The sequence below is a fragment of the Erythrolamprus reginae genome, chromosome Z (assembly GCF_031021105.1).
Source record: "Erythrolamprus reginae isolate rEryReg1 chromosome Z, rEryReg1.hap1, whole genome shotgun sequence".
NCBI lineage: Eukaryota > Metazoa > Chordata > Lepidosauria > Squamata > Dipsadidae > Erythrolamprus > Erythrolamprus reginae.
Window position 1 is genome coordinate 80,651,866 of NC_091963.1, and position 27,861 is coordinate 80,679,726.

At 40.6% G+C, this 27,861-nt stretch overlaps 2 protein-coding genes across 12 annotated transcripts in view; both read right to left on the reverse strand.

The window, feature by feature from the left end:
* The window catches only part of TRAK1 (trafficking kinesin protein 1), a 709,911-nt gene that overhangs the window by 190,994 nt on the left and 491,056 nt on the right, over nucleotides 1-27,861 (reverse strand). For all 11 annotated transcript variants that reach the window (XR_011556832.1, XM_070727389.1, XM_070727391.1 and 8 more), the window contains 4 exons: nucleotides 16,009-16,125; nucleotides 7,274-7,374; nucleotides 6,671-6,779; nucleotides 514-592 (listed from right to left, as the gene is read on the reverse strand). Coding sequence is in view for 10 of the 11 variants with exons in the window: in XM_070727389.1 (XP_070583490.1) it covers nucleotides 514-592; nucleotides 6,671-6,779; nucleotides 7,274-7,374; nucleotides 16,009-16,125 (406 nt within the window). In the remaining variant the exon portion in view is untranslated. The remainder of the gene's footprint in view (nucleotides 1-513; nucleotides 593-6,670; nucleotides 6,780-7,273; nucleotides 7,375-16,008; nucleotides 16,126-27,861) is intronic.
* Nucleotides 1-27,861, reverse strand: part of LOC139153446 (uncharacterized) — a 219,879-nt gene that overhangs the window by 114,303 nt on the left and 77,715 nt on the right. The window lies entirely within an intron of this gene.

Genomic DNA, 27,861 nt, shown 5'->3' on the forward strand with positions numbered 1-27,861 from the left:
TTCAAAAGCAGTCTTTACTTTTGAGACATTACCTCTTGAAATGCCAAACATTCGGGAACTTTCTGTTACACTAGTGCCTGCCATTTGAGCACCAACAGTTTGGCCTCTTTGAAAGTCTGAGAGGTCTGCCATTTCTAGAAGGTTATAACCAATTTCCTTAAATTTCTTTTTTTTAAAGGTAGTTTAAAAAAACATATCAACAGAATTAAAAAACATTAAAATATGCCATGTTTTGATTGATTTGAACATGTTCAAACATTATGATGCAAAAAAGTTAAGTGTTTCCATTGTTTTGTCCACCCCGGTATCTATCTACCTATCTACCTATCCATCCATCCATCCATCCATCCATCTTACTCTATCTATCCATTTCCCTCCTCCCCTCCAGATAAATTGCAGGCAACATACACTAGGTTAATCACATCAGTTTTTTTAAAAAACATAACTAAATGGCATACTCCTCAGGCAAAACCCCATTATCAATTCTGCCAGAAAGCAAAGAAGAAAACATACTGAGCTCTTTTACACAATCATTTACAAGTTGCTGTTCTTTCTCTTCATAAGTAATGGTTTCAGTCTTCAGCTGGCAGGCCTGTTTATAATATCAAGAAAAGAAAAACTCAATTAACTTCTTGCTACTGTAGCACTGCTATTTGATTTTTAAAAAAATAAGTTTTTCATAACAGTACACAGTATTGAAGAACAACTAAAACTTTACCCCTTTGCAACTATAGTGAATTAATAACAAACTGCCATTAATGTTGAGAAGTGAAAGATAATTATATAAAAATATTTTCAAGATATCTGGCATAATTGAACTATACAAATGTACAGTAGTCCTCAACTTACTACCACAACTGAATCCAACATTTCTGTTATAAAGTGAAACATTTGTTAAGTGAGTTTTGCCCCACTTTATAATTTCTCTTGCCATACTTGATAAGAAAATTGCCACAGTTGTTAAATTAGTAACTTTTCTTATTAACTTAATTATTAAGGGAATCCGCCTTCTATCTTGACGTTGTCAGAAGGCTGCAAACGTGGAACACACAAGCCCAGGACACTGCAACTGTCATAACTAAGAATCAGTTGCCAAATATACAAATTCTGATCATGTGAATGTGGGTCTGCTGCAAGAGTTGTAACTGAACAATAGTGATAAGTCGCTTTGTTCAGTGTCATTTTAACTTCAAACGGTGACTAAATTATTTAATTCTATAAAGTGAATTCTGGGTTTCCCAGAACCTCCCTGAGGCACCCTCATCCAAATTTGTTACATTGGACTGTGTCTAATCAGACTCAAAAGTGCCAAGGTTGTAAATGTTGAGCAAAGCAGTCAGTGACTTTTCACTTATTTATTTATTTATTTTGTTTATTTATTAGATTTGTATGCCGCCCCTCTCCGAAGACTCAGGGCGGCTAACAACAATAAAGACAACAATGTAACAAATCTAATATTAAAAAGTAATCTAAAAAAACCAAAATTTAAGAGACCAATCATACAAACAAGCATATCATGTATAAATTCTATAAGCCTAGGGGGAAGGGAGAAAATTTCAATTCCCCTATGCCTGATGACAGAGGTGGGTTTTAAGGAGCTTGCGAAAGGCAAGAAGGTTGGGGACAACTCTGATATCTGGGGGGAGCTGGTTCCAGAGGGTCGGGGCCGCCACAGAGAAGGCTCTTCTCCTGGGTCCCGCCAAATGACATTGTTTAGTCGACGGGACCCGGAGAAGGCCAACTCTGTGGGACCTGACCAGTCGCTGGGATTCGTGCGGCAGAAAGCGGTCCCGGAGATATTTTGGTCCGATGCCATGAAGGGCTTTATAGGTCATAACCAACACTTTGAATTGTGACCAGAAATTGATCGGCAACCAATGCAGACTGCGGAGTGTTGGTGTAACATGGGCATGCCTTGGGAAGCCCATGATTGTTCTCGCAGCTGCATTCTGCACGATCTGAAGTTTCTGAACACTTTTCAAAGGTAGCCCCATGTAGAGAGCATTACAGTAGTCGAACCTCGAGGTGATCAGGGCATGAGTGACTGTGAGCAGTGAGTCCCGGTCCAGATAGGGCCGCAACTGGTGCACCAGGTGAACCTGGGCAAACGCCCCCCTCGCCACAGCTGAAAGATGTTTCTCTAATGTGAGCTGTGGGTCGAGGAGGACGCCCAAGTTGTGGACCCTCTCTGAGGGGGTCAGTAATTCCCCCCCCAGGGTTATGGACGGACAGATGGAATTGTCCTTGGGAGGCAGAACCCACAGCCACTCCGTCTTATCCGGGTTGAGCTTGAGTCTGTTGACACCCATCCAGACCCCAACAGCCTCTAGGCACCAGCACATCACTTCCACTGCTTCGTTGACTGGACATGGGGTGGAGATGTATAACTGGGTATCATCCGCATACTGATGATACCTCACCCCATGCCCCTGGATGATCTCACCCAGCGGTTTCATGTAGATATTAAATAGTAGGAGGGAGAGGACCGACCCGAGGCACCCCACAAGGGAGTAACCTCGAGGTCGACCTCTGACCCCCCACTAACACCGACTGCGACTGACCGGAGAGGTAGGAGGAGAACCACTGGAGAACAGTGCATCCCACTCCCAACCCCTCCAGCCAGCGCAGAAGGATACCATGGCATCGAAAGCCACTGAGAGGTCAAGAAGCACCAGGACAGAGGACAAGCCCCTGTCCCAGGCCCGCCAGAGATCATCCATTAACGCGACCAAAGCAGTTTCCGTGCTGTAGCCGGGCCTGAATCCAGACTGCTGGGGACCTAGATAATCGGCTTCTTCCAAGGACCGCTGGAGTTGGAGCGCCACCACCTACTCGACAATCTTCCCCATAAAGGGAAGGTTGGAGACTGGACGGTAGTTATTAAGCACGGCTGGGTCCAGGGAAGGCTTCTTGAGGAGGGGGCGCACAAGTGCCTCCTTATAAGGAGCCGGAAAGGACCCCCTCCCCAAGGAGGCGTTGACAATCTCCTGGACCCAGCTCCGTGTCACCTCCCTGCTGGCCGAAACCAGCCAGGAGGGACACGGATCCAGTAAACAGGTGGCGGAACTCACAGCTCCAATGGCCTTGTCCACTTCATCAGATATCACCAGATCAAACTCTTCCCAGACAGGTGGACAAGTACGTGCCCCAGTTACCTCGACTGACTCGTTGTCAGTCGACTCTGTTATCCAATTGGAGTCGAGGTCCGCCCGTATCCGAGTGATTTTACTCTGCAAGGGCTCCCCAACTCCCCCCTGGTTAAAAAGGGAGCGGGTCACCCTAAACACAGCGGCTGGGTGGGATTCCGCTGATGCAATCAAGGCAGCATGATACGTGCATCTTGCCGCCTTGAGCGCCACTTTGTAAGTCTTAATATGAGCTCTTACAAGTGTTCGATCGGATTCGGACTTACTCTTCCTCCATCGCTTCTCTAGACGTCTCTTCTGGCGTTTCAACTCCCGGAGCTCCTTGTTGAACCATGGAGCTCTACGGGGTCTAGCGCCACGGAGAGGTCGCAACGGCGCAATTCGGTCCAGAGCCTCTGCTGCAGCCTTGTTCCAGGCCTCAGCCAGAGACTCTGCCGAGCTGTGGACGACTGTATCTGGAATAACCCCAAGCGCCGTCAGAAAACCTTCTGGATCCATCAGGCGCCTGAGGCAGAACAACCTAATTGGTTCCGCCTCCCTGCGGGGAAGGATTGGAGCCAGGAAGTCAAGCCGCAGTAGAAAATGGTACGACCATGACAAAGGCAATACTTCTAAGCCCCTTAGTCTCAGACCATTACTCAATTGCTCAGAGAGGAATACCATGTCGGGTGTGTGCCCTCTCTCGTGAGTCAGACCCTGTACTACTTGGGTCAGGTCCATGGCTGTCATGGTGGCCATGAACTCCTGTGCCAGTCCAGAGGTTTCACCAAGTGATGGCAGGTTGAAGTCCCCCAAGACAATAAGTCTGGGGAACTCCACCGCCAACCCGGCTACCTCCTCGAGTAGCACAGACAGGGCCTGTGACACGCAGCTGGGAGGCAGGTACGTGAGAAACAGGCCCACCTGAACCCCTAAGTCAAACTTCACAAGGAGGGACTCACAACCCGCAATCTCTGGAGCAATGAGTCTACGCAGGCCAAGGCTCTCCCTGGCTATAATAGCCACTCCTCCTCCCCTCCCTGGGATCGAGGCTGATGCCATATCTGAAACCTGGCTGGGCAAATTTCAGAGAGCGGAACTCCTCCCTCCGGGCCCAGCCAGGTTTCAGTTACACAAGCCAGGTTAGCCTCCTCATCCAGGATTAAATCCCGGATGAGGAGAGCTTTATTTACCACCGACCTGGCATTGAGTAGCAGCAGCTTGAGCCCAGGGCCAGAATTACACTCATCACCAGTACCCAAGGTTTGGTTCACAGAGCCGGAACAAGGGATCGTTATTAAGCAGCGATCCCTCGTTCCCCTGGAACGGCTAGCTCTGTGGCCCCCACCATATCTGCCTCTCCCCAGCAAGACCGAGATATTCTGACCCTCCGCCACCCCAGACATCGGTGCCCCCTCCCCTCCTGCCTCTCCAGTGTCAGGTAGACTAATTAAATCATTCATACCATTTTCATTTGTTTCATCCATACCAAAATCCCACCCAACCCACCCATAACAATCACTCATATCATACATATTATCACAACCACTCCAATAATACATCTAATTTAAATCCCCCCTCCAATAAATTAGTTAAAATGTTAGTAATTAATTTTATAAACTCCATATAAATTCCTATTAATAATTAATCAATTAATCTAAACTAAAATACCAAATTGCATTAAGTTACTCTTAAGATCTTAAAAGAATAACATATTAATTATTAAAATTGGTAAAGTGCTTTGCTGAATAACCAAGATTTTGGTCCCAATCGTGCCAAGGATTACTTGCACCGTGAAGAAAAGTACTGGTAAATCTAAAACAGAATTGCCCTATGTCTTTCTATCATTTATCCACAATTAAATGACAATCTGAACAGTTTTAAGGGATCTTTTTCTTTAAATGCCACCATCAAAGCTTTTCCTGATTTGAAAATTATTGTGTGTGTGAGTGAAAGCCTCTCCAATAAAGCCATGCCAATGAATGCTATCATTTATAATCTATCAATGTAGTATAGTAATCTACCATATCAATGCAGTATAAGCTAATAGGTTGATTATTTTTAAACTTCCCAGTCTACAGTTTAGAAAGAGTAACTGATCCAAAGTCAGTCTACATTTTAGAAAGAGAAACTGATCCAAGCCAGCTTTTATACCTAAGGAGAGACTAGAGACTTCATTGCTCTTAATTCAGTGCTTTCTATCTATCTGTCTATCTACAGTACCTGTCTTGTCTGTCTAATCTAACTATCTGCCTGCCTGCCTGCCTGCCTATCTGTCTGTCTGTCTATCTATCTATCTATCTATCTATCTATCTATCTATCTATCTATCTATCTATCTATCTATCTTTCTTTCTATCATCTATCGATCCATCATTGGTTCTTACTGATCTACACCTAATCCGTATAGCTATAGCTATATTTGTATCTGTATCTATCAGAAGTGAGTTCCTCCTGGTTTGGACTGGTTCACTCAAACTGGTAGTGACCCTTTGGTGACATCATGGAACCGTTTCGGTTGGTGCCAGTCTGTGGGCACCACCATCTTTTTATTGATTTGAATGATTATTTATTTTTTTTAAAAAAATCTTTTTTTCTTCTGAGCATGCACAAAAGCAGAATTTCTGTTACTGCGCATGCAGTCACCATCTTGTTTTCAGCTTTTGGGGAGGTTTTTTTAAAATGTTTGCTACTGCGCAACAGTACAGAAGGAAGTGAACCAGCAGTGCAGTAAGTTAAAACCCACCCCTTGTATCTATGTTTATATTTATATCAGGTAATGTAATTTTGTAGAATGTAGACAATATAGAAAATACAGTCTCTCTCTTTTATATTTGAACAAATAATCAAATTACCTTTTATTAAAAGGTTCTCTTAAGATTACATCTTAGACAAATATTTTAGAGCAGATGTGACAAATTTGTGGCCTATAGGATGCATGTGACTTTAGGCAACTAGGAATGCAGCCTCACAAGAACATAAACTTTTAACATTATTAGGTATTTTATATGTAACTGAAGACAACTCCTTTCACTCAGTGAAGCCCAGGCCAGTCAAGACTATTCTCTTAGCTCTTACAAGAAGATTCTTGGCAAAATATATTCTTTGTCTTCCCTGTGAATAAATATTATTAATATCTAGATAGCTAGAAGACAGATTTTTTTCAGATTTATTCTTCTACTCATACTTTTAAAATCTCTTTCTCTTCAGTATTTTTTCCGTCAGAGTTTCAGATGTGAGTATATGTACTCTATTATGCAGCACATATTTGGACCATTCTAAACCTGGGAAAAAAATTCATTATTCTATTATAAATAATACACATCACTATGTAGTCTGTTATTCAACAACACTTTGATTGCCTTAATGATAACTGTTACATCTGGAAATAGAAATGGAAAACAATGTTTACATAAGGGTGTTGACATGTATTATCAAAGAATCAGTTATGGGCTTGAATTATGATTTATGTATTTTTGTCAAGCTGCTAATTTATACAGAGAAAACGGAAGACAAGTTCAGATTGCTAAAAAGCAATGAAGCTTACCTCTGACCTAAGGACAACATTCTCCTCCTCGAGCTCCTTCAGCTTCTTTTGAAGAGAATCAAAATGAAAATAATTCTGGACAGATGAAGATGATTCATTCCTCTTCAATCTAATAAAATATATATTTTAAAGCATATATAGATAGTCCCTTTTATTTATAAACTCTGTAGAGAGTTGCACAATAATCTTTCAATAATAACACTGCTTAAAATATAAGAGATTCATAGAATTTTGGTGGATTAACTCAATTTAGGATCACTTCCTTTTTTCTACACATTTTAATGTGGAAATTTAAATTATAAAATAGCAAAAAATATAAATTTCTGCTTATACATGAAATTATAAAAAATAACTGTCATAAAAATCTTTAAAAACAATCTTCATATTGTAAGGCATACATAAAATAATTAAGGAGACAGTACACATATATATAAGAACAAACATTTCAAACTGTTTTGGGCAAAGGATCTTCTGAAGCATCCCATACTAAATATAAAGTTGTTTCAAATATTTTAAAAGTATTTTGAGCTTTCTATGAAATTTCACACTTGAAAAAGTTTTATACAACCTTAGTAATATTTCTGTTTTTCATCGTATACTTACGGATTTGAACAGATGGAATCTGGCTCGTTTTCTTCAGCAGTGCTGGTATAAAACTGAAGAAGCTCATCTTTCATGGACAGCTCATGACGCAGTTGAGAAACCTAAAAAAATTAAAGGGGAAAATACCTATCATGTAAGTGATTGCATTTTAAATAGAAACAGAAAATTGTTCCACAGCAGGAAAAAAGTTTAGATCACAAATTCCAAGACCATATTTAGAATGCTGCCACAACGTTTCATTCAAAGCAGTCAATTCATCACTGTGTTTTAGCTAGTTATGATTGTAATGGAGCATTCCCCTCACTAGCCCAATTTTACAAGTTTTGGTAGTTGTTATTCAGCAAAAATAGCAGTAGTAAATGCAAACCTATCATGTGCTATGTGTGCTGTTTTGATGAGTTGTAAAGTTCTAGTTTTCAAATCATTGTAAAATATGGGACATTCAAATGGTCATAAATGAAGCTATGTTGCCAAGCACCTCAAATACTATCATGGGGCTATGGGGGAAAACTTTGGATCCAGGCCAAAAATCCCCTTTCTCAAGTAGGTCATAATTTCAAATAGCTGCTCAGTGATTGGTTGTAAGTCAAGGACTACTTGTATAGCTGTAGTTATTTGGACTATACACATAAATGGAAAATTTTAATAATTTGGTGACAGAACTTTTTACTATTAATAGAAACATTTGGTGGGCCATTAATCCACCATGTTAGCTTTAGGAAAGAACAGTCAAGATAGCACGGTAATGGAGTCTGCCCATTATAGTTGTATATTGCAACAGATTTTAAATGAAATGGCCTCAGTTAACCACCCCATTCACTTCTCTCTCTGATGCAGCCATTAATAAACACAAATGTCATTAAGCAAAGCACAGGGTGCTTCAGCAGTGGAGGAGGTCCAGTACTGGTCATGTGCACCTGATCTGGGCATACCCCATCCCTACTTTCCATAACTTAAGTTCCCAGAGGCCTTTTCCCTCACCCTGCTGCTCCCTGCTGGACTTTTCCCCGCCCACCAGGTTCTTGCAAGCAGTTTCATCTCCCAACATCTCCCCGCTGGCCTTATGCCTGATTCCCACCCCATCTGGTGACACAAACTCCTTATCACTTACCTTTGAACAGTTCCAAAACTTTCCATAGCATGGGAGTAGTTTACTTTGTCATTTGACAGCATGGCACAATTCTGGAATCAGCCATGCAGATGAAGGAATAACCATTTGATTAACAGTCTTAATGCAGTCCACTTGTGGATGGTCCAAAATGCCAGCCACTTCCACAAGGCTATCATATAAGAGACAAAGTACTCTGTTTTGCTTTCATAATGTGATCTCCATAACTTTCTGAAGGCTGAGAATTATCTACATTATCTACTTTTAAAAAGATTTTTTTTTCATTTTAATCACTAGAAGCAAAGAACCAGCACCAAATCCATTTTGAACAAATATAAAGTCTGTGAAATAAATTTATTTTATGACTGAAATTTCACAAAGCCCTAGTGCTTGAACTGATATAACTGAAATATTAACATACTGTCTGTTTTATAGCATTAAGTGTACACAAGGAATTGCTAGAGAAATTTGTTTATTTATTAAATTCATATGCTGCCCATCTCATCATTGGAGCAATTTTGGGCAGCTTACAAGATGATGAAAGTTATAATATTTGTGTACAGGTAGTCTTCAACTTATGACAAAGACTGGTCAAAGTATGACAGATATCTCCAAAGCTACTTAAAACCCTTTATCAAAGTTAGGTGGCTACACAATCAGATTTTGGGTACTTGGCTTCTGGCTCATCTTTGTTGCCATTGTAGTATTCTGCAGTAACATTATTGTAATATGAAATGTTTTTTGCCAATTTCTAGTATTTATTTCCAGTTTCTGGCAGAAAACAACCACTGTGGAAAATGGATTTGGTCTGCGGAGAGGTCTGCGGAGAGGTGCGGCATACAAATCCAATAAATAATAATAATAATAATAATGACTGTCAGGGTCTGGATGGGTGCTAACAGGCTCAGACTCAATCCAGACAAGACGGAGTGGCTGTGGGTACTGCCTCCCAAGGATACCTCCATCTGTCCGTCCATCACCCTGGGGGGGAATTATTGACCCCCCCAGAGAGGGTTCGCAACTTGGGCATCCTCCTCGATCCACAGCTAACTTTAGAACACCATCTTTCGGCTGTAGTGAGGGGGACATTTTCCCGGGTCCGCCTGGTGCACCACTTGCACGGTCACTCATGCCCTTATCATCTTGAGGTTCACTACTGCAATGCTCTCTACATGGGGCTACCTTTGAAAAATGTTCAGAAACTTTAGCTTGTCCAAAATGCAGCCGCATGAGCAGTTTTGGGCTTTCCAAGACATGCCCATATCTCTTCATCACTCCTCGGATTGCATTGGCTACCAATCTGTTTCCAGACATAATTCAAAGTGTTGGTTATGACCTATAAAGCCTGGCATAGGACCAGACTATCTTCGAGACCGCCTTCTGCTGCACGAATCCCAGCAACCGGTGAGGTCCCACAGAGTTGGTCTTCTTAGGGTCCCGTCGACCAAACAATGTTGGCTGGTGGGACCTAGAGGAAGAGTCTTCTCTGTGGGGGCCCCGGCACTCTGGAATCAGCTCCCCCCAGAGATTCACACTGCCCCCCCCTTCTTGCCTTCTGAAAGAGTTTAAAAACTCATCTTTGCCACCAGGCGTGGGGTTTTTAGATCCCCCCCGACCAATGAATGTTTTTAGTATGATTGATGAATGAATGGTATTGATAGTTTTTTAATTAGGATTTTAAAGATTTTTTAATGTATTATTAATTGGATTGTTATTACTGTTTTCTGATTTTTGTACGTGCTATGACCTGCCCTGAGTCCTCGGAGAGGGATGCCATACAAATCCAATGAAATCTTAAATCTTGACTGAATTGTGCCTTTATGATCTCTCTGTAGCAGTAGACCCTGGAGAGCTCCTTGATTTACCAAGGAACTCCGGGAGATGAAACTCCAGAAGAGACGTCTAGAGATGCATTGGAGGAAAAGTAAATCTGAATTTGACCAAACACTTTTAAGAGCTCATATTGAGACTTATAAAGTGCTGCCTTGATTGCATCAGCGGAATCTCAGCCAGCCACCCTGTTCAGGGTAACCCCCTCCCTCCTTAACCAGGGGGGAGTCGAAGAATCCTTGCATGGCAGTGCTGAGGATTTTAATGTATTCTTTGATAAAATTGCTCAGATCCCGACAGACCTTGAGTCAGTCGAGGTGACAGAGGCATGTCTTCGTCCTGTTGTGTGGGAGGAGTTTGACCTAGTGACTCCTGATGTAGACAAGGGCATGGAAGCTGTGAGTTCTTCCACCTGTTTATTGGATCCGTGTCCCTCCTGGCTGGTTTTGGCCAGGTGATAAGGGGCTGGGTCCAGGAAATTGTCAACACTTCTCTGAGGGAGGGTTCCTTTCCAGCTCCCTGCAAGGAGGCAGTTGTGCGCCCCCTCCTCAAGAAGCCTTCCATGGACTCAGCTGTTTTGAACAACCATCGTCCTGTCTTGTTGAGAAGGTGGTGTCACTCCAGCTCCAACGGTCCTTGGATGAAGCCGATTATCTGGGTCCTTGGCAATCAGGATTCAGCCCCGGCTACAGCACTGAAACTCTTTGATTGCGGTGACGGATGATCTCTGGCGGACCCAGGGTAGGGGTTTATCCTCTATCCTGTTGCTTCTTGACCTCTCAGTGGCTTTCGATACCATTGACCATGGTATCCTTCTGCGCCGACTGGAAGGAGTGGGAGGCACTGTTTTCCGATGGTTCTCCTCCTACCTCTCTGGTCGGTCACAGTTGGTCTTGGCAGGTGGGCAGAGGTCAATTCTGAGGTCCCTCCCTTGTGGGGTTTCTCAGGGGTCAGTCCTCTCACCCCTGCTGTTTAATATCTACATGAAACCGCAGGGTGAGATCATCTGAGAGCATGGGGTCACTGTTCCCTCTAACGTGCGCAGTGCACTGGGGTGCAGACAAATACCAAACATGGCACAGCATTTTCCAAGCTGCGCAGTGGAGCCGGCGCTGTTTCTCCCCACCCAACAGCTGATCTGCCCCTCCCAAGCTGTCGGCAGGGGAGAAACCCCCGGCTTCTCTGGCTCTGTCTGGGGCTGCCATCGTGCACGCCCACCTCCCCTGCGACCTCCTGAAGATTGGAGTAGGGGCTGATGGAGGCCAGCCCTCTCACGCCGATCAAGGCTGCCCCGCGGGCTTTCTCAAGCATCTGGATACACAGAGCACGGAGGGATGCCCTTCCGCTTTCTCTCAGCTGCCGACCGTGCCTCCTATCACTTGACCAGCGGAGGGCGTTTCTCACGGGGTCCCTGCTGGCACCACCCCCAGTTTGGATGGGGGCGGCTAGTTGCCACAGGCATCCGAAATGGAGGCATTGCTGGCAGGGACCCTGCGAGAAACACCTGCCACTGGGCAAGTGACATGGAATGCACGGCAGCAGCTGAGGAAAAGCAGGTGTGCATCAGCGCTCTGTGTATCCAGACGCTCAAGAAAGCCCACGGGGTGGCTTTGATTGGCATTAGGGCTCCATCAGCCCCAACCCCAATCCTGCAGCCCGAGAGAAAGAAAAAGGGAGATGAAAGCGAGCGAAAAACAGAAATGAAGGTGAAAGAAATGAGAGCAAAAAGGGAAAATAAATGAGAAAGAAGGGTGGGAGGGAGAAGTACACAGAAATGAGAGAGACCTGGTGGGAAAGAAAAAGAGAGGGAAAAGAGAGAGAGAGAGAAGTGGAGAGAAAGAAAGAAAAGAGAAAAAGAGGGAGGGAAAGGGAGAAGTGGAGAGGAAGGAAGGAGGGAAGGAAGGACAAATTGAGGGAAGAAGGAAGGAAGGAAGGAAGGAAGGAAGGAAGGAAGGAAGGAAGGAAGGAAGGAAGGAAGGAGAATGAAATGAATGGAGGGACAGAGGAAGGAAAGACTTTTGGGGGGGGGTGTAATTTTTTTAAATTTTTTCTCTCAACATACATTCAAACAATACAATGTACCATCTAATTTTCCATGAATAAAATGCAGTATTTTGTTAGTAACTTATATCAATCATCAAAAAAGTTGCAAGGGTTTTTTTCTAATTTTGTCATCCAGTTACATACATTTTCTTTAAATTAAACTTCCTCCTTAATGTTCCTAACAAAAGAAAATTAAAAACAAAACAAAAACATATACGAATTTCAGACTTCTCCCCCTCTCTAAATAGTACATTTACCTGATCCCAAATTTAAAAATTATTTCAGCCCATCTAACACTTAGTCAATTAATACTTATCTACATTTCTTACTTAATTATTAATCTTAAATTTCAGTCAATTTGAGAAAAGAAAAAAGGGGGGGGGGGAAATTCTAAATACAGTATTCTCTATTTTCAATCAATTGAAAATCATTAATATCATTAATCTCCCCAATAATTCTAAATTCAATTCCATTTATGCATTAATCCAAATCAGTATCACCTACTATATATCTTATTATAATCAATACTTCTAATTTTATTAAAACAGATCAGCAATTCCTAAATTCATATATCTAAATAGAAAAAATAATTAAAGTTTTAAAAGAGCAAACAAAACAATACTCCAAGCTTTATCAACCCTTCTTAAACTCCAATTTCTTTAATCTGAGCAGAACTTTGAACCGAACCCTTTCTTTTTTATTTTTTTGTATCCCCTTTTAATCCCCTTTTCCATTTTATTCTTTCTATTCTTCCTTCTAGGAAGGAAGGACTTCGTTAGAAAAATAAAGGGGCTATTGGATCAAACTTTGGACACTTGACAACATAGTTATGATAGTGGTAATGTCCCAGGGTTATGTGAACATCTTTTGGGATCTTCTGACAAGCAACTGCAGGGATTCACTTAATGACTGTGGCAAGAAAGGTGGTAAAGTGAGACACAACTCATTTAATAACCGCCTTATTCTGGAGATAGAAACATTGGCCTCCATTGGGGTCAGAACAGAAGTCAAGGATTATCTGTCTGACCAGTGTGCTCTTCTAGAAGCAGATCAGCAGATCAGGACTTCATTTTGAAGCTCCACAGAAAACTTCTAGTGGGGAAGGCAGGTTGTCCTCGACTTATAATGGTTCATTTTCTGACCGTTCAAAGTTGCAACGGCCCTGAAAAAAGTGACTTATGCACCCTTTTCACACTTAGGACCTTCACAGAAGCCCAATGATCACAGGATCAAAACTTTGCTGCCATTCCATATTTATGACCGTTGCTGTGTGTCTTGAAGTCATGTGACTTCCTTTTGTTTCTAAGTGATCCACGGCCAGGCATGAAAATGTGCTGCTCAGACATTATACTTTTCCGCCCACACCGGGAAAAAAATAGAGGGAACATTGCACAGGGTGAGTTAAAATCAGTATGCTGATGACACTCAGCTATACATCTCCACCCTGTGTCCACTCAGTGAAGCAGTGGAGGTAATGTGCCAGTGGTCTGGAGGCTGTCAGTGTCTGGATGGGCGTTAATAGGCTTAGACGCAATCCCGACAAGACGGAGTGGCTGTGAATTTTGCCTCCCAGGGACAATTCCAACTGTCCATCCATCACGCTGGGTGGGAGTCTTTACCCCCCTCAGAGAAGGTCCACAACTTGGGCATCTTCCTCGATCCATAGCTGAGTTTAGAAGACCATCTCTCGGCTATGGCAAGGGGGCAGTTCGCACGGGTACACCTTGTGTGCACTTGCAGCCCTACCTGGATAGGGAGTCACTTCTCACAGTCACTCACACCCTTATCACCTTGTGGTTTGGTTACTACAATGCTCTCTACGTGGGGCTGCCTTTGAAGAGTGTTGGGAGAGTACAAATTGTGCAAAATGCAGCCAAGCGAGCTATAGTGGGGCTACCAAAATCTGCCCACATTTCAACATCACTTTGCGAGCTGCACTGGCTGTCAATTGATCTCCGGGTGCAATTCAAAGTGCCGGTTATGATCTATAAAGCCCTACATGACTTAGGACCAGACTACCTTCGGGACTGTCTTCTGCCTCATGTATCCCAGTGGCTGGTTAGGTCCCACTGAGTCGGCCTTCTTCAGATCCGGTCAGCCAGACAATGTCGTCTGGCAGGACCTAGGGTAAGAGCCTTCTCTGTGGCATCCCCAGCCCTCTGGAATGAATTCCCTGCAGAGATACATACTGTCCCCTCCTTCCTGGTCTTTCATAAAGCTGTGAAGACCCACTTCTACCAGCGGCCATGGGAGCTGTGAGCGATGAGACTGTCTCTGGCTGATGTTGTGGTTGGCTCTGGCCCAGCTCCTGCCCCAAGAAATGTGGAGGTGGATGCAGGGAAAACATCAACATGTCATAGGCCCGTTTTATTGCCAACAGAGGCAGGTAGTGATGTTTCCTCAGAAGAAGAAGAAGGTGGGGGTGACTTGGAAGAGGGGAGTTTGGCAGACAGCCCAGGAGGAGATCAATCATCCTTATCATCCCTGGATTCGGAACAAGAATTTATGACATAGCCACGCATACGTAGAGTGATGCATAGGAGATAACAACTGAAGGATTACAGGAGATAAATGAGGCCACCTGTGGTTGGGTGGGGCTGCTGTAATTAGTGCTACAGATAAAAGAGCAGCCAGCTGTTTTAGCCTCATGGCAGTTTATCTGATTCATAGTTTTGTCAAGATCGTGGTTTTTGCTGTTCAAAACTGTGTGTGGACTTTCTGGACTTTAGAATTGGACTCCATTTCCCAGTTATTGGGTGAGCATTTGGATTGCATTTAACCTGTGCCTTGTATGTACCAGAAAATCCCTTTGACATTTAAAAAGGGAGCTGCTTCTGTTTTTCTGTTGATAAAGACTTTTGTGTTTTCCTTCTATCGTGTGGTGTGTGTCTTTCTGGACACCGGCAGAACAGCTGATATTATGAACGATTGAATCTGATGAATGTGTATGTCTGTAGATGAGTTTTTTTTAACATTTTAGCAATTTGTATCAGTCTTTTTAAAGTAAATTAGATTTCTTTTATATATTGTTGTATTTATGATGTTGTACGCTGCCCTGAGTTGCTGTGAGAAGGGCGACATAGAACTCTAATAAATAAATATATAATAAATAATACAATTTTAAAATATTATGCCATACTGTTGATTCAGTGAGAGTTAGGCCCTTCATGCAAGGAAATAATATATTACATCTGTATTAGCAATAGTGCTTTCTGAGATGAGAAACAAAAAATCAATTTACAGTTGATAAAATCAATTTATAATTCGCAAACCACAAATTATATCTGAAATATATGGTAGTAAAATATACTCTCTGGTACATACATCTTTTTTTAACACTTAGAATATAAATATTTCAATTTATATCTCTGCTTAACCTGCTTAAAAATGGTGCCCATTTGGGCAACATTGGGCAAGCAACTATCCCTCAGCCCCTCATTTCACAGGTTTGTTGTTGTGGATAAAATAAGAAGAGGAAGGATTATTAGGTATGTTTGTTGTTTTGAAATATTTATAAAATCAATAAAGCGGTATATAAGTAAGTAAGTAAGTAAGTAAATAAATAAATAAAAATAAAACAGCTAATGGATCCATTGCTACTATCAGCTTAAATCTGAATCCTTTAAATCTGTTATAAAACAAACAAGAAAAAAATATATCAACAAGTAAGTAAAGCCAAACAGCTTTCATTTGAAGCAGGAACAAGCAAATATTATGTGTAAAAACCAGGTTAGGCATAAGTTACTGTTCTTACCTCTTCCCTGATATGTTCTACTTGTTCTTCGAGAAGTTCATTTCTCTCTGTAAGAGTTTTATTCTTCTTTAGCAATGACTGGCCAATTCGAGCAGCTAATTCTAAATCCCGTTCTTTCTGTGAAAGGAAGAAAGGAGGGAGGGAGGGAGGGAGGGAGGGAGGGAGGGAGGGAGGGAGGAAGGAAGGAAGGAAGGAAGGAAGGAAGGAAGTCTGAATTATGGCTCACATATGAAATAACCATCACTAGAAAGTACAAGAAGGTTGAATCTTCTATTCTAGAGAAAAACTAGAAAATCAGTTTTGCTTTATGTATTTTTTGAAAAAAAAGCCTGTATTTTTTCTTTAATTTTATGTTGGGGACATCCATTTAATTTGAGGAATATAATTTAGACATTAAACATAACTAAATACTCCAAATTCATGCATGACCAGGAATATAAACACTTTCAATAGCTTTTATTTCTAAATCCAGGAGTTGTAAAATTATATTTGGTACAGTATATAATTTGTAAAGTGTAGATGTGCTTAAGTTTGCGAATCCTTTTGAATGTTTCCTATTTCTGAACAAGTATGCTCTCAACCATGATCTGTTTTATATACACTTCCAAAATTACATAGAGAACCCAGTTACACAAAGGCCTAAAAAATATTATATTTGTTCATTTATTTATTGAGAAAAGTGATCCAAACTCCAGATTTCTGTGTGGCAAATGGATGTAGAATATAATCAGGTTCACAAAAACCATTATATTTATAGAGGATTTAACAAAATTGATAATTTTATGGCCTCTTACCAAAAAAGCCCCTTGACTTTTAGATATTTTTTAGTGAAACTTACACTTTGTATTCAATATCTACCTATAACAACAGGAAAAGTAAAATCTCAATACAGAAAATAAATTAAGATTAAACAACAAAAATTAAATTCTTACAATCCTGTAAGACTTTTTCTTTGTAGTGCAGGTGATACAATGGATATGTTCAAGCAACAGTAAAAGCCATATGCTACAATATTTCTTGCAACAAGAGTTACAAGGAAAGTTAGTGAATTGGAGGAACCGTGAAAGAATATCAAGTGTTTCAGTAGTTTATTTAAAGGATCAAAGTTTCCGGGGTAAATGGTAAATATTTGTCATTCAAGAAGTTGTCTCCGTTTTATACTTACCGTATATACTCAAGTATAAGTTGAGTTTTCAGCACCAAAAATGTGCTGAAAAATCGAACCTCGACTTATACTCGAGTCACTGACGGCGCTCGGGCGCTGCGATGGCGCAACATATCAGCGGTGAGAAAAACATGTCAGCAGCCAGAAAGCCCAAAGCCGAGAGTCCCTTTTTTATCACTCTCCTCTCAGCCTCTGCAGGGCGCGGAGAAGCAGGATTTTTGGAGTGGGGAGGCAAAATCTCTCGGAATGTCACTGCCGAGGCGTTTCTCGACAGGGTGGGAGTCCCTCAACTTTCCTTCAACCTCAGCAGAGACGAGGATGGGAGCGTGTGGTCCTCGCCAGCCACCCATCTGCCAGGAGGGGAGAAAGAAAGATGCTAGGAGGAAAGATGGAAAAAAGACAGAAAGAAAAGAAAGACAGGAAAGGAAGGAAGGAATGAAGGAAGGAAGGAAGGAAGGAAGGAAGGAAAGAAGGAAGATGTTAGGAAGGAAGACAGAAAGAAAGAAAAAGAAAGAAAAGAAGGCAGGCAGGCAGAAAAAGATGGTAGGAAGGAGGAGAGACAGACAAAGAAAGATGGTAGGTAGGTAGGAAGGACACAGACAATAAAGGAAAGGAGGGATGGAAGAAGGAAAGAAAAAGGAAGGAAGGAAGGAAGACAGGCAGACAGACAGAAAAAGAAAAGGGGGATGGAAGAAGCAAAGAAGGAAGGAGAAATAAATGAATGAATGAAGGAAGGAAGGAAGGAAGGAAGGAAGGAAGAAAAAAAGAAAGACAGACCTATGACCACAATTGAGCCCAAAATTTTGGTTGTTAAGCAAAAGTATTGTTAAGTGAGATTCACCACATTTTACTCAATCCATGACATTTCCTAGCTCTAACAGTGATGTGCAAGCTAGGGAAGTATATCTGAAGGCATGTGTAATGTTCTAGTTATAGTTATGTGGCAACTTCACAGTAAGTGAGGTTGAATGTATATAATTTTACAAGAGCTCTCTCTCTCTGTATATATATACACATACAGTTTATATAGTAGATAATGTACGGTATATTTTTGTGTGCCTGTGTGTAATATGTATGTACACATATGGCATATATACATAGAATTAAATAGTATATTTTGGATGTTCAGTAATAGTAAATAGATAGGGAAATTGTATCTCTTTGAGGCAAGGAGAGGCCAGGTACCCTAACCCTAACCCAAACCAGCGGGAGCAGCGGGGGATTGAGGTAAGCGCTTGCCTTTATTTATTTATTTTGCCTCTGCCTGCCTTGGGAGGACATATACCTGTTTACCCTCTATTAAACTTACAGAGCTAGTTTACTGGTTTTCTTTGAAATAAATATTCTAAAACATTTAATTTACTGATGGCTCAATTGATATAATTTTATTGGTTTCAATTTTTATAAGTTACCAGTAGCCACTGCATTTTCCATCCTCGACTTATATTCGAGTCAATAAATTTTCCCAGTTTTTGTGTCAAAAGGAGGTGTCTCGGCTTATAATTGGGTCGACTTATATTCAAGTATATGCAGGTACAACAAACTGAATTACATAAGAGAGACATTTCATCTAGTGGTTAAGGCATCAAAATAGAAAGTGAGAGACTGTAAGTTGTAGTGTGCCTTAGCCATGAAAGCCAGCTGAGGGACCTTGGGCTTCTCAGGGCCAGTCACTCTCTCTCAGCCCAAGTCACCTCAAAAGGTTTTTTTTGGGAAGAAACATATTGTTAGGTCTGCCTCTGTTCAAAACCCCAAAAAGAAAATCTCAGACTCCATTGAAGTAGAGAAGAGAAAAGTAGGGGTACTTTTACTGAGTTTGAAATAATAGTGGTAAAAGGAAAGCAAGATCTGAGCCAAAAGGAGAGCAAGTTACATATTGAAAGTTTCCCCAAATCCCTCTCCCAGGGACCAAGGATGAATGTCCAAGCCACATCCCTCATAGTTTCACGTGGAGCATATCTTCTGGTGCTTTTGTCCTGTTGGAGTTTTAGGATAGTTGGCCTTGACTGGGTGTAAACAACTCCATCCAGTGCAGTATTTGTGAGAGTAAACCTCCCTTTCAGTACACATGGGCCTTCATCACACCAGCTTACTTAGAAACATAGAAGATTTACGGCAGAAAAACACCTCATGGTCCATATAATTTGCATGTATATTATTTCCTGTATTTTATCTTAGGATGAATATATGTTTATCCCAGGCATGTTTAAATTCAATTATTGTGGATTTACTAATCACATCTGCTGGAAGTTTGTACCAAGCATCTACTAATCTTTCAGTAAAATAATATTTTCTCATGTTGCTTCTGATCTTTCCTCCAACTAACCTCAGATTGTGCCCCCTTGTTCTTGTGTTCACTTTCCTATTAAAAACACTTCCCTCCTGAAACTTATTTAACCCTTTAATATATTTAAATGTTTTGATCATCTCCCCCTTTCCCTTCTGTCCTCCAGATTATACAGATTGAGTTCATTAAGTCTTTCCTGATAAGTCTTATGCTTAAGATCTTCCAACATTTTTGTAGCCCGTCTTTGGTCCCTCGGTCAAATTTCTGGGCTGCTAAATTGGCTGGTGGATTGGTAAATTGGCTAGGTAGCATTCTCTTAGTTAGGACAGAAGTGGAGGCTGGTTGCTGACTGGGGCCCCTTTATGACCTCCTCGTCATGATTATCTGTAGAATTTTTGCGATGCCTTGAGTCATATCCAAGAGGAACAAGCGGTTATGACAAAACAAACTAGAGGGCATATAGTCCAACCCCCTTCTCAAGAAGGTGACCCTTACAGAATTGGATGGGACCTTAAGGAGGTCATCTAGAATCATAGAGATCATCTAGTCCAACCCCCTTCTCAAGCAGATTTCTACAGAATCAGACAGATGGAACGGACCACAGAGGTCATGTAGTCCAACCCCCTCTATCATTCTGCAAGTCTCCTGAATGAGAAGGGGGGTCAGACTAGATGGCCACTGAGGTCCCTTCCCTCTCTATCACTCTGTAAAACTCCTGAATGAGAAGGGGGGTCAGACTAGATGGCCACCGAGGCCCCTTCCATCGCTATCATTCTGCAAGTCTCCTGAATGAGAAGAGGGGTCAGAGTAGATGGCCACCGAGGTCCCTTCCCTCTCTATCATTCTGTAAGTCACCTGAATGAGAAGGGGGGACAGACTAGATGGCCACTAAGGTCCCTTCCATCTCTATCATTCAACTGGTGTGTGTGTATATGAAAGAGCAAACTGTCCCATTCTTTCCTTCCAAAAGTAGCATTTTGTTAGGATCGTTCTGATTGGATGGTGGCGAAGTGTCTCATGTGGCCAAAAAGCTATGGCTGAATTTGGATTTTTGTGACCAAAGGGCTGGGGCGAAGAGCTAGGGGCCTTTGGGCGAGGGAGAGAAGGCAGCGGCCGATCAGCTGCTGCGGAGGAAAGAGCTTCATCCAACTGGCAGAGGCAAAAAGTCCCATCCCCTTCCAAATGTGGTCTCACCAGTGCTCTTCCCAAACTGCATTGCAAACCCCCTCCTCCCCAATATTATGACAGCCAACAGCAAGCATGCATCAAACGCCGGAGGTCCAGTTGACAGATTTGTGTGCTGCCCTGAATTATTTTTAAAAACAATAAAGGCCGGTTACAAATAAATAAATGTTTCTGAGGCAGTTATTTTCAATGATATCTATACGAATAAAATATTTTGGAAAGGTTTTAATAAATTAACTTCTGGAAACAAACATATATACTAACACAATATGAGAAGCTGTTTTTTTCATTCAAGGTTATTCCAAAGGTGCTTTTTTCAAGAGGCAACTGGACTTTCTGGTTTTTCTTTTTGTGGTCATCCGCCTCAATGCCACAGCATTCCTCTCGTTCTTGCAAGAGGAATTGCTGAACCCCCGCTGTTTGGGGTGGGGTGCTGATTCTGTTGAATCGGCCCAGAACCTCCCTGAAGAGGAGGGGAAGAATGGGACCTGGTTTGGTACCCTTTTGGGGTTTGCATACCCCACAGGTTTCAACCAAGAGCCTCTGCCAACAGCAGAGTGGAAGCAGTTTGCCGCTCTTAGCCGAGGCACCTACAATCAGAAGGATAGAGAAAAAACTAAGGATGTCATCTGGAAAGTGAGGGAATGTAAGTTTTGTGCTGGAGGTTAAAAAGAAGAAAAGCTTTGAATAAGAAGGTAAGCACTTTGCCAGAGGGGAAAATACTTTCAAAGACTGCTTTTGTTTGAGATCAGGAGACAAGCTATAGTGGAAGTTGGAAAGCGACTGTATCAAAATTGTTCAATTGAGTTTAAATTGACATGAAAAGCTGATCAAAATTAAAACTAAAACTCAGGAATTTCATAAACTTAGTGTGGAGCTGGAAAGGTGGAAGTAGAATTGATTTAAAACTTTTGATTGTATTGAAAATTAAAAGAAAGGAAGGCAACTGTGAGACTGCATGGTGAGAAATCTGTTGGCAAAGTTGAGGCAACATTTGGCTGAAATGTATGCTCTGCCAGATGTGACCTTGATTCAATAGAATTAGTCAGATTGTTTATATAATAACTGATTAAAAAAAGCTGTGAACTGAGAAAGAATATTTTTCTGCTGAACTTTATGTGAATCTGAAAGGGGGAAAAGAAAAGAAAAAAGAGTTTGATTTTTCTTCTGAGGCTTTTATGCTTTGAGGCTGTATAAAGATTTACTGGACAGCTGGACAAAGCTGTCTGGCAACTAAGAAACATGGAGCTTCGAGAAATAAGATATTTATGTAGTGATATATACATAGGCATTAAAGAATGGAGAGAGGAAATGAGAAACAACGCTCACTCAGGGTTGACTCAGCCTTTCATCCTTCCGAGGTGGGTAAAGTGAGGACCCAGATTGTGGGGGCAATATGCTGGCTCTGTTAAAAAGTGCTATTGCTAACATGTTGTAAGCCGCCCTGAGTCTAAGGAAAAGGGCGGTATAAAAAAATTGAATAAATAAATAATAAATAACTCTTTAATTGAAAGTATAAAAAATCTTCAAGGGATTCCAAAACAAGATGGTTGTGACAACATGAAGGGAAATACAAGTAGTGGTGGAGATGAAAAGAAGAATGATGATCAGATTTATCAGCACACAGGAAGCAATGGAAATATTAAAGTGATATATATTGGACAATTTCAAAATGGACAGATTAAAGGACATATGATTGAAATATTATATTTCATTATTAGTATTGCAGATTTCAATTTTATTTATTTTCTTCTGTAATTGAGCGTAAATAAGAGATTGATCTAAGTAATAGTTAAACAAAGTAGAAATTTTGGAATATGAAAGGTTCTTACAGGGCGCAAAGTGTGACTTCGGTGACAACAACTACCCGAAAACAAGCAACTACTGCAACTCCAACTTCAATTCCTACACCTAAAGTTTCTCCAACATCATCTCCTTTACAACAAAGGACTATAACTACAATGCTAGCCAAGGAGAAAGAGAAAGAGAAAGAGAAGTTGCCAGCAGATCCAAACTTCCAGTCCATACAGGATGCACTAGCTGGTATTCAAGACATTATGCAGAAGACACACGCTCAGACACAAATTCAACTTGAGATTAATAAAGAAGAAATGAAGAAGTACCTGGAAGAGATGAAACAAGAGATGAGACAAGAGATGAAAGATGAGATTAAAAAAGAACTACCAGAAGTAAAAGGAAACATGGCAGTAATGGATGGGAATATAAAGGACATACAGTGGAACCTCGACATACGAGCAGCTCTACTTACGAGCTACTCGAGATAAGAGCTGGGAGGGGAGCGACATTTTTGTTCACCTCCCGAGCTCACATTCGGGATACGAGCACCAAGGAGCTGTCTCCTGAAGCCGAACACTAACTTCCGCTTTCGGCTTCAGGAGACAGCTCCTTGGCGCTCGTATCCCGCGTGTTTTAAAAGGTTGCAGCCGGCCTGGGGGGCTGGGGGGGTGCTGGCAAGCCCCCCAGGCCGGCTGCAACCTTTTAAAACACGCGCGCCGCTTCGCAGCTCTCTGCTGAATCCGGAACGCTAACTTCCGCGTTCGGATTCAGCAGACAGCTGCGAAGCAGCGCGCGTGTTTTAAAACGTCAGAGCCGGCCTGGGGGGCTCGGGGGCTTCCCCCCGAGCCCCCCAGGCCGGCTCTGACGTTTTAAAACACGCGCGCCCCTTCGCTGCTGTCTTCTGAAGCCGGAACGCTAACTTCCGCGTTCGGTTTCAGAAGACAGCTGCAAAGCGGTGCGCGTGTTTTAAAACGTCAGAGCCGGCCTGGGGGGCTCGGGGGGAAGCCCCCGAGCCCCCCAGGCCGGCTCTGACGTTTTAAAACACGCGCGCTGCTTCGCAGCTGTCTGCTGAATCCGAACGCGGAAGTTAGCGTTCCGGATTCAGCAGAGAGCTGCGAAGCAGCGCGCGTGTTTTAAAACGTCAGAGCCGGCCTGGGGGGCTCGGGGGCTTCCCCCCGAGCCCCCCAGGCCGGCTCTGACGTTTTAAAACACGCGCACCGCTTTGCAGCTGTCTCTGAACGCTAAGTTCCGCGTTCGGCGGCAGCGGTTTTTGTTGTTGTTGCACGGATTAATTGACTTTACATTGTTTCCTATGGGAAACAATGTTTCGTCATACGAGCGTTCTGACTTACGAGCCTCCTTCCGGAACCAATTAGTCTCGTAAGTCGGGGTTCTACTGTACAACAAAACTTGCAAGAGAACGAAAAAAAAATTACAGTTACAGAGGAAAAGATCCAAGGTATGGGGCAGAAAATGGATGAATATGAAGACCATAACTACAACGCTTGTAGATGCTTTGATATCGCAATAACTAACCTTGAACTCCAATCCGCATCGCATGGCCTGAGATTCCAAAACATTGAAGAAGAAAGAGATGAAGATTTACCTTCAAAAATGGCAGAAGTGATAGGAGGAATTATGCAAGAGGACCCCGCAGAATTGAAAAGGGAAATAGATGAAGTTTACCGCGTCCAAACTGGATATACAAGACATCATAACCTACCAAGAGAAGTACATATTAAGTTTTCAAGAAGATTAATTAAAGACGAGATCATGAGACTGACAAGAAACCAGAAATTTCAACTTAATGGAAAAGGTATCACAATTCTGAAACAAGTTCTGAAAAGGGTGAGAGAAAGCAGAAGAGAATACTACTTTCTTACAAGTATTTTAATCAAGAAAAATATCGTGTTTAGATGGCTGGTACCAGAGGGCCTTACTCTAACTTGGCAATCAACAAAAGTGATAATTGACAGTGTGGAACTCGCAAGATCTTTCTTAGGACATACTGGATTGGATAGGATTGATCAGCCTCAGATAGAGCCAAAGAGCAACGATGACATGGTGGGGGCCACGGGCGGAGGAGGGGAAGAAATACCAGAAGCAAAGAAGAAACAACCAACAGTATCACAAGAATTAATTTTAGAAACTAGACTTCGAGAACCAAAGGAAGCAAAAAAATACTACAAATAGAGGTGACACATGACTTGGAAATTTTTTCAGTCAATGTAAATGGGTTGAATAATCCAAAGAAAAGAAACCTAATATTTGCCAAACTTAAAAAACAAAAAGCACAGAGAAATATTTTACACGAAGTTCATATTAAAAAAACAAAACGGAGTCTTCTGAACAACTCAAAATTGGGAAAATTATATACTAGTTTGGCAAATCAAAAGAAAAAGGGTATAGCAATGTATATAGATGAATCAATTGAATCTAAAGAAATATACACTGACAGTGATGGTAGGATTTTGATGGTACAATTAGATCTTGAAACAAAACCTTTTGTAATTGTCTCAATTTATGCACCAAATGATAACCAAAAGCAATTCTATAAAGATTTACATGAAAAAAATAAGGGAATTGGCAATTGAAAATATGATAATAATAGGAGATTTTAATGCAATTTCAGATGACCAAATGGATTATACTGGAAAAAGGAAAGAAAAGGAAAAAAAGGTAATTTTACCTGTGACATTTTGGAAAATGAGCACAGAACTAGTATTGAAGGATATATGGAGAGAATATCATTTAAAAGATAGACAATACACTTTTTATTCTAACCCACATAAGACCTGGTCCAGAATTGACATGGCTTGGGCATCACCACACATAATGGAACAAATTAGCAAAACAGAAATAGAAACAAATACCTGGGCAGACCACAGTCCTTTAGTGATATATTGGAAAGGTAAAAAGAAAATAAATAATTGGTCAATGAATAGAAATATAATAAAAGATCCAGAATATTAAAAAATGGATTGAGGAATAACTAGAGATTTTTTAAAAAATAAATAAAAATAGGGACACCACTCCCCAAAACTTATGGGACACAACAAAGGCATATATACGTGGGCTAACAATCTCTTATATAGCAAAAAAAAAAAAAAGAAAAGAAAATATGTTATGAAAAATTAGTAGAAGATCTCAAAAAAGTAGAAACATTAATGCAAAAAGGCGACAATGGTGACAAAGCTAAAAATCAGAGAGAATTAATAAACCATAAATTGAGATTGATGGAACAAGAACCAATAATAGAAAAGATAAAGAGAGCAAAGCAAGAATATTTTGAACACGCGAATAAACCAGGAAGATGGCTGTCATATAAATTAAGAAAAGAGAGGGAAAATAAAATCATAAAACATTTGTTAGACTCAAAAGGTAAAATTAAACATAGAATAAAAGAAAAGAAGGAAATAGTATTAGAATTTTACAGAAAATTATACACGAGAGAAGAAATAAATGAGGATTTAATTTTTGAATGTTTGAAAAATATCGACTTACCGGTATTAACCGAAGCACAACAACAAAGATTAAACAAACCTATTACAGAAATGGAACTAAAACAATCTATAAAGAACCAGAAAAATCATAAAGCGACAGGGCCAGACGCGATACCAGTAGAATTTTATAAATTAGATATAGAAATACTCTTCTTAAATATGTTTGAGATATACAATCAAATAATGGCAGAAGGTATGTTACCTAAAACATGGACAGAAACGTTAATAACCTTAATACATAAAGTAGGTACAGAGAAAGAAAAAATTGGGAACGATAGACCAATCTCATTGTTAAACGTAGATTATAAAATTTTTATATCAATCTTTGCCAACAGGTTTAAAAACATTATAAATGATATGATACATAGTGATCAAAATGTTTTTTACCAGAAAGACAAATTAAAAATAATTTAAGAACAATAATAAATACATTAGAATACCATGAACAACAAATGACGCTTATATTTTTAGATGTGAGAAAAGCATTTGACAATGTTGATTGGAATTTTTTGAAAATACAATTAAACAGGATGGAGAGGAGAGGGGCGGCATACAAATCTAAATAATAAATAAATAAAAATAAATGGAGGTTGGAACTAAGTTTGTAAATATAATAGATGCAATATATTCTGAACCAACAGCTAAAATTATAATAAATAGTGAGTTAACTGAAAAGGTGACAATACAATGAGGAGTAAGACAAAGGTGCCCAATATCACCACTCTTATTTTAACCCTGGAAGTATTGTTGATAAAAATAAGAGCTGACAGGGAGATAAAAGGGTTGAAGATAAGAAAGGAGATTTATAAAGTACAAGCATTTGCAGATGATGTTGTTCTAATTTTAGAAGATCCTATAAAATCTATTTCAAGGTTAATAAATTTAATTGAAGAATACGGGAAAGTCGCAGGATTAAAAATAAATAAAGATAAGACACAGATTCTTACAAAAAATATGACAGAGATACAAAAAAATTTTTTAGAAGATCTATCAAATATGAAAACTACAAAAAGGTGAAATATTTAGGGATTTGGATGACCTCTAAAGCCATATCTATAAAAAACGATAATTATTTGAAATTATTAGGACAGATTAAAAAAGTTTGGAACAATTTGCAATTAACATTGGTGGGAAGAATATCTACAATCAAGATGAATATCCTCCCCAAAATTTTGTTTCTTTTTCAGGTTATTCCAATAAATCCAAGATCGAAATTTTTTCTAGAATTAAATAAGACAATAAAAAAATTTATATGGCAAGGCAAGAAACCAAGGACAAAGCAAAATGCGTTAGAAGATCGTAAAGAAAGAGGAGTGGGAGAAAACATGGACATTAAACTATAAAATGACAAGGGCAATGTCTTATAAAGAGAACCAAATGAAAATGTTTTACCGATGGCACTTGCCCCCAGCAAGAATATTGAAAATGTTCCCAAACTTCTCACCGAACTGCTGGAAGTGCAAGGCCAAACCTGGAACTTACTACCACACATGGTGGACATGCCCAATTGCACAAAAATATTGGACAACAATTCAAAGCCTAATCGACCAAGTCATGTCAATTAAATTACCACTTAAACCAGAGCTTTACCTTTTAGGTATATTCAGACAAAACCTTACTAAAGCACAAAAATATCTCATCTTACAAATTATAACAGCAGCTAGAATATCATATGCCTCCCTTTGGAAATCTGATCAGGTACCCTCTTTTTTCATAATAATTACAAAAATTATTGAATGTGCTGAAATGTCTAAAACAGCAATGGAAGCACAAAATAAAAAAGATTCAGAATACTACGAAATATGGGAAAATTGGTATAAATGGGTTTCTCAAAAAAAATACAAAAACTACTTACTGTAAAATTTTTACTCCACTACACCAAAAAATACTCTCGAGCACTCAAACCAATATTAAAA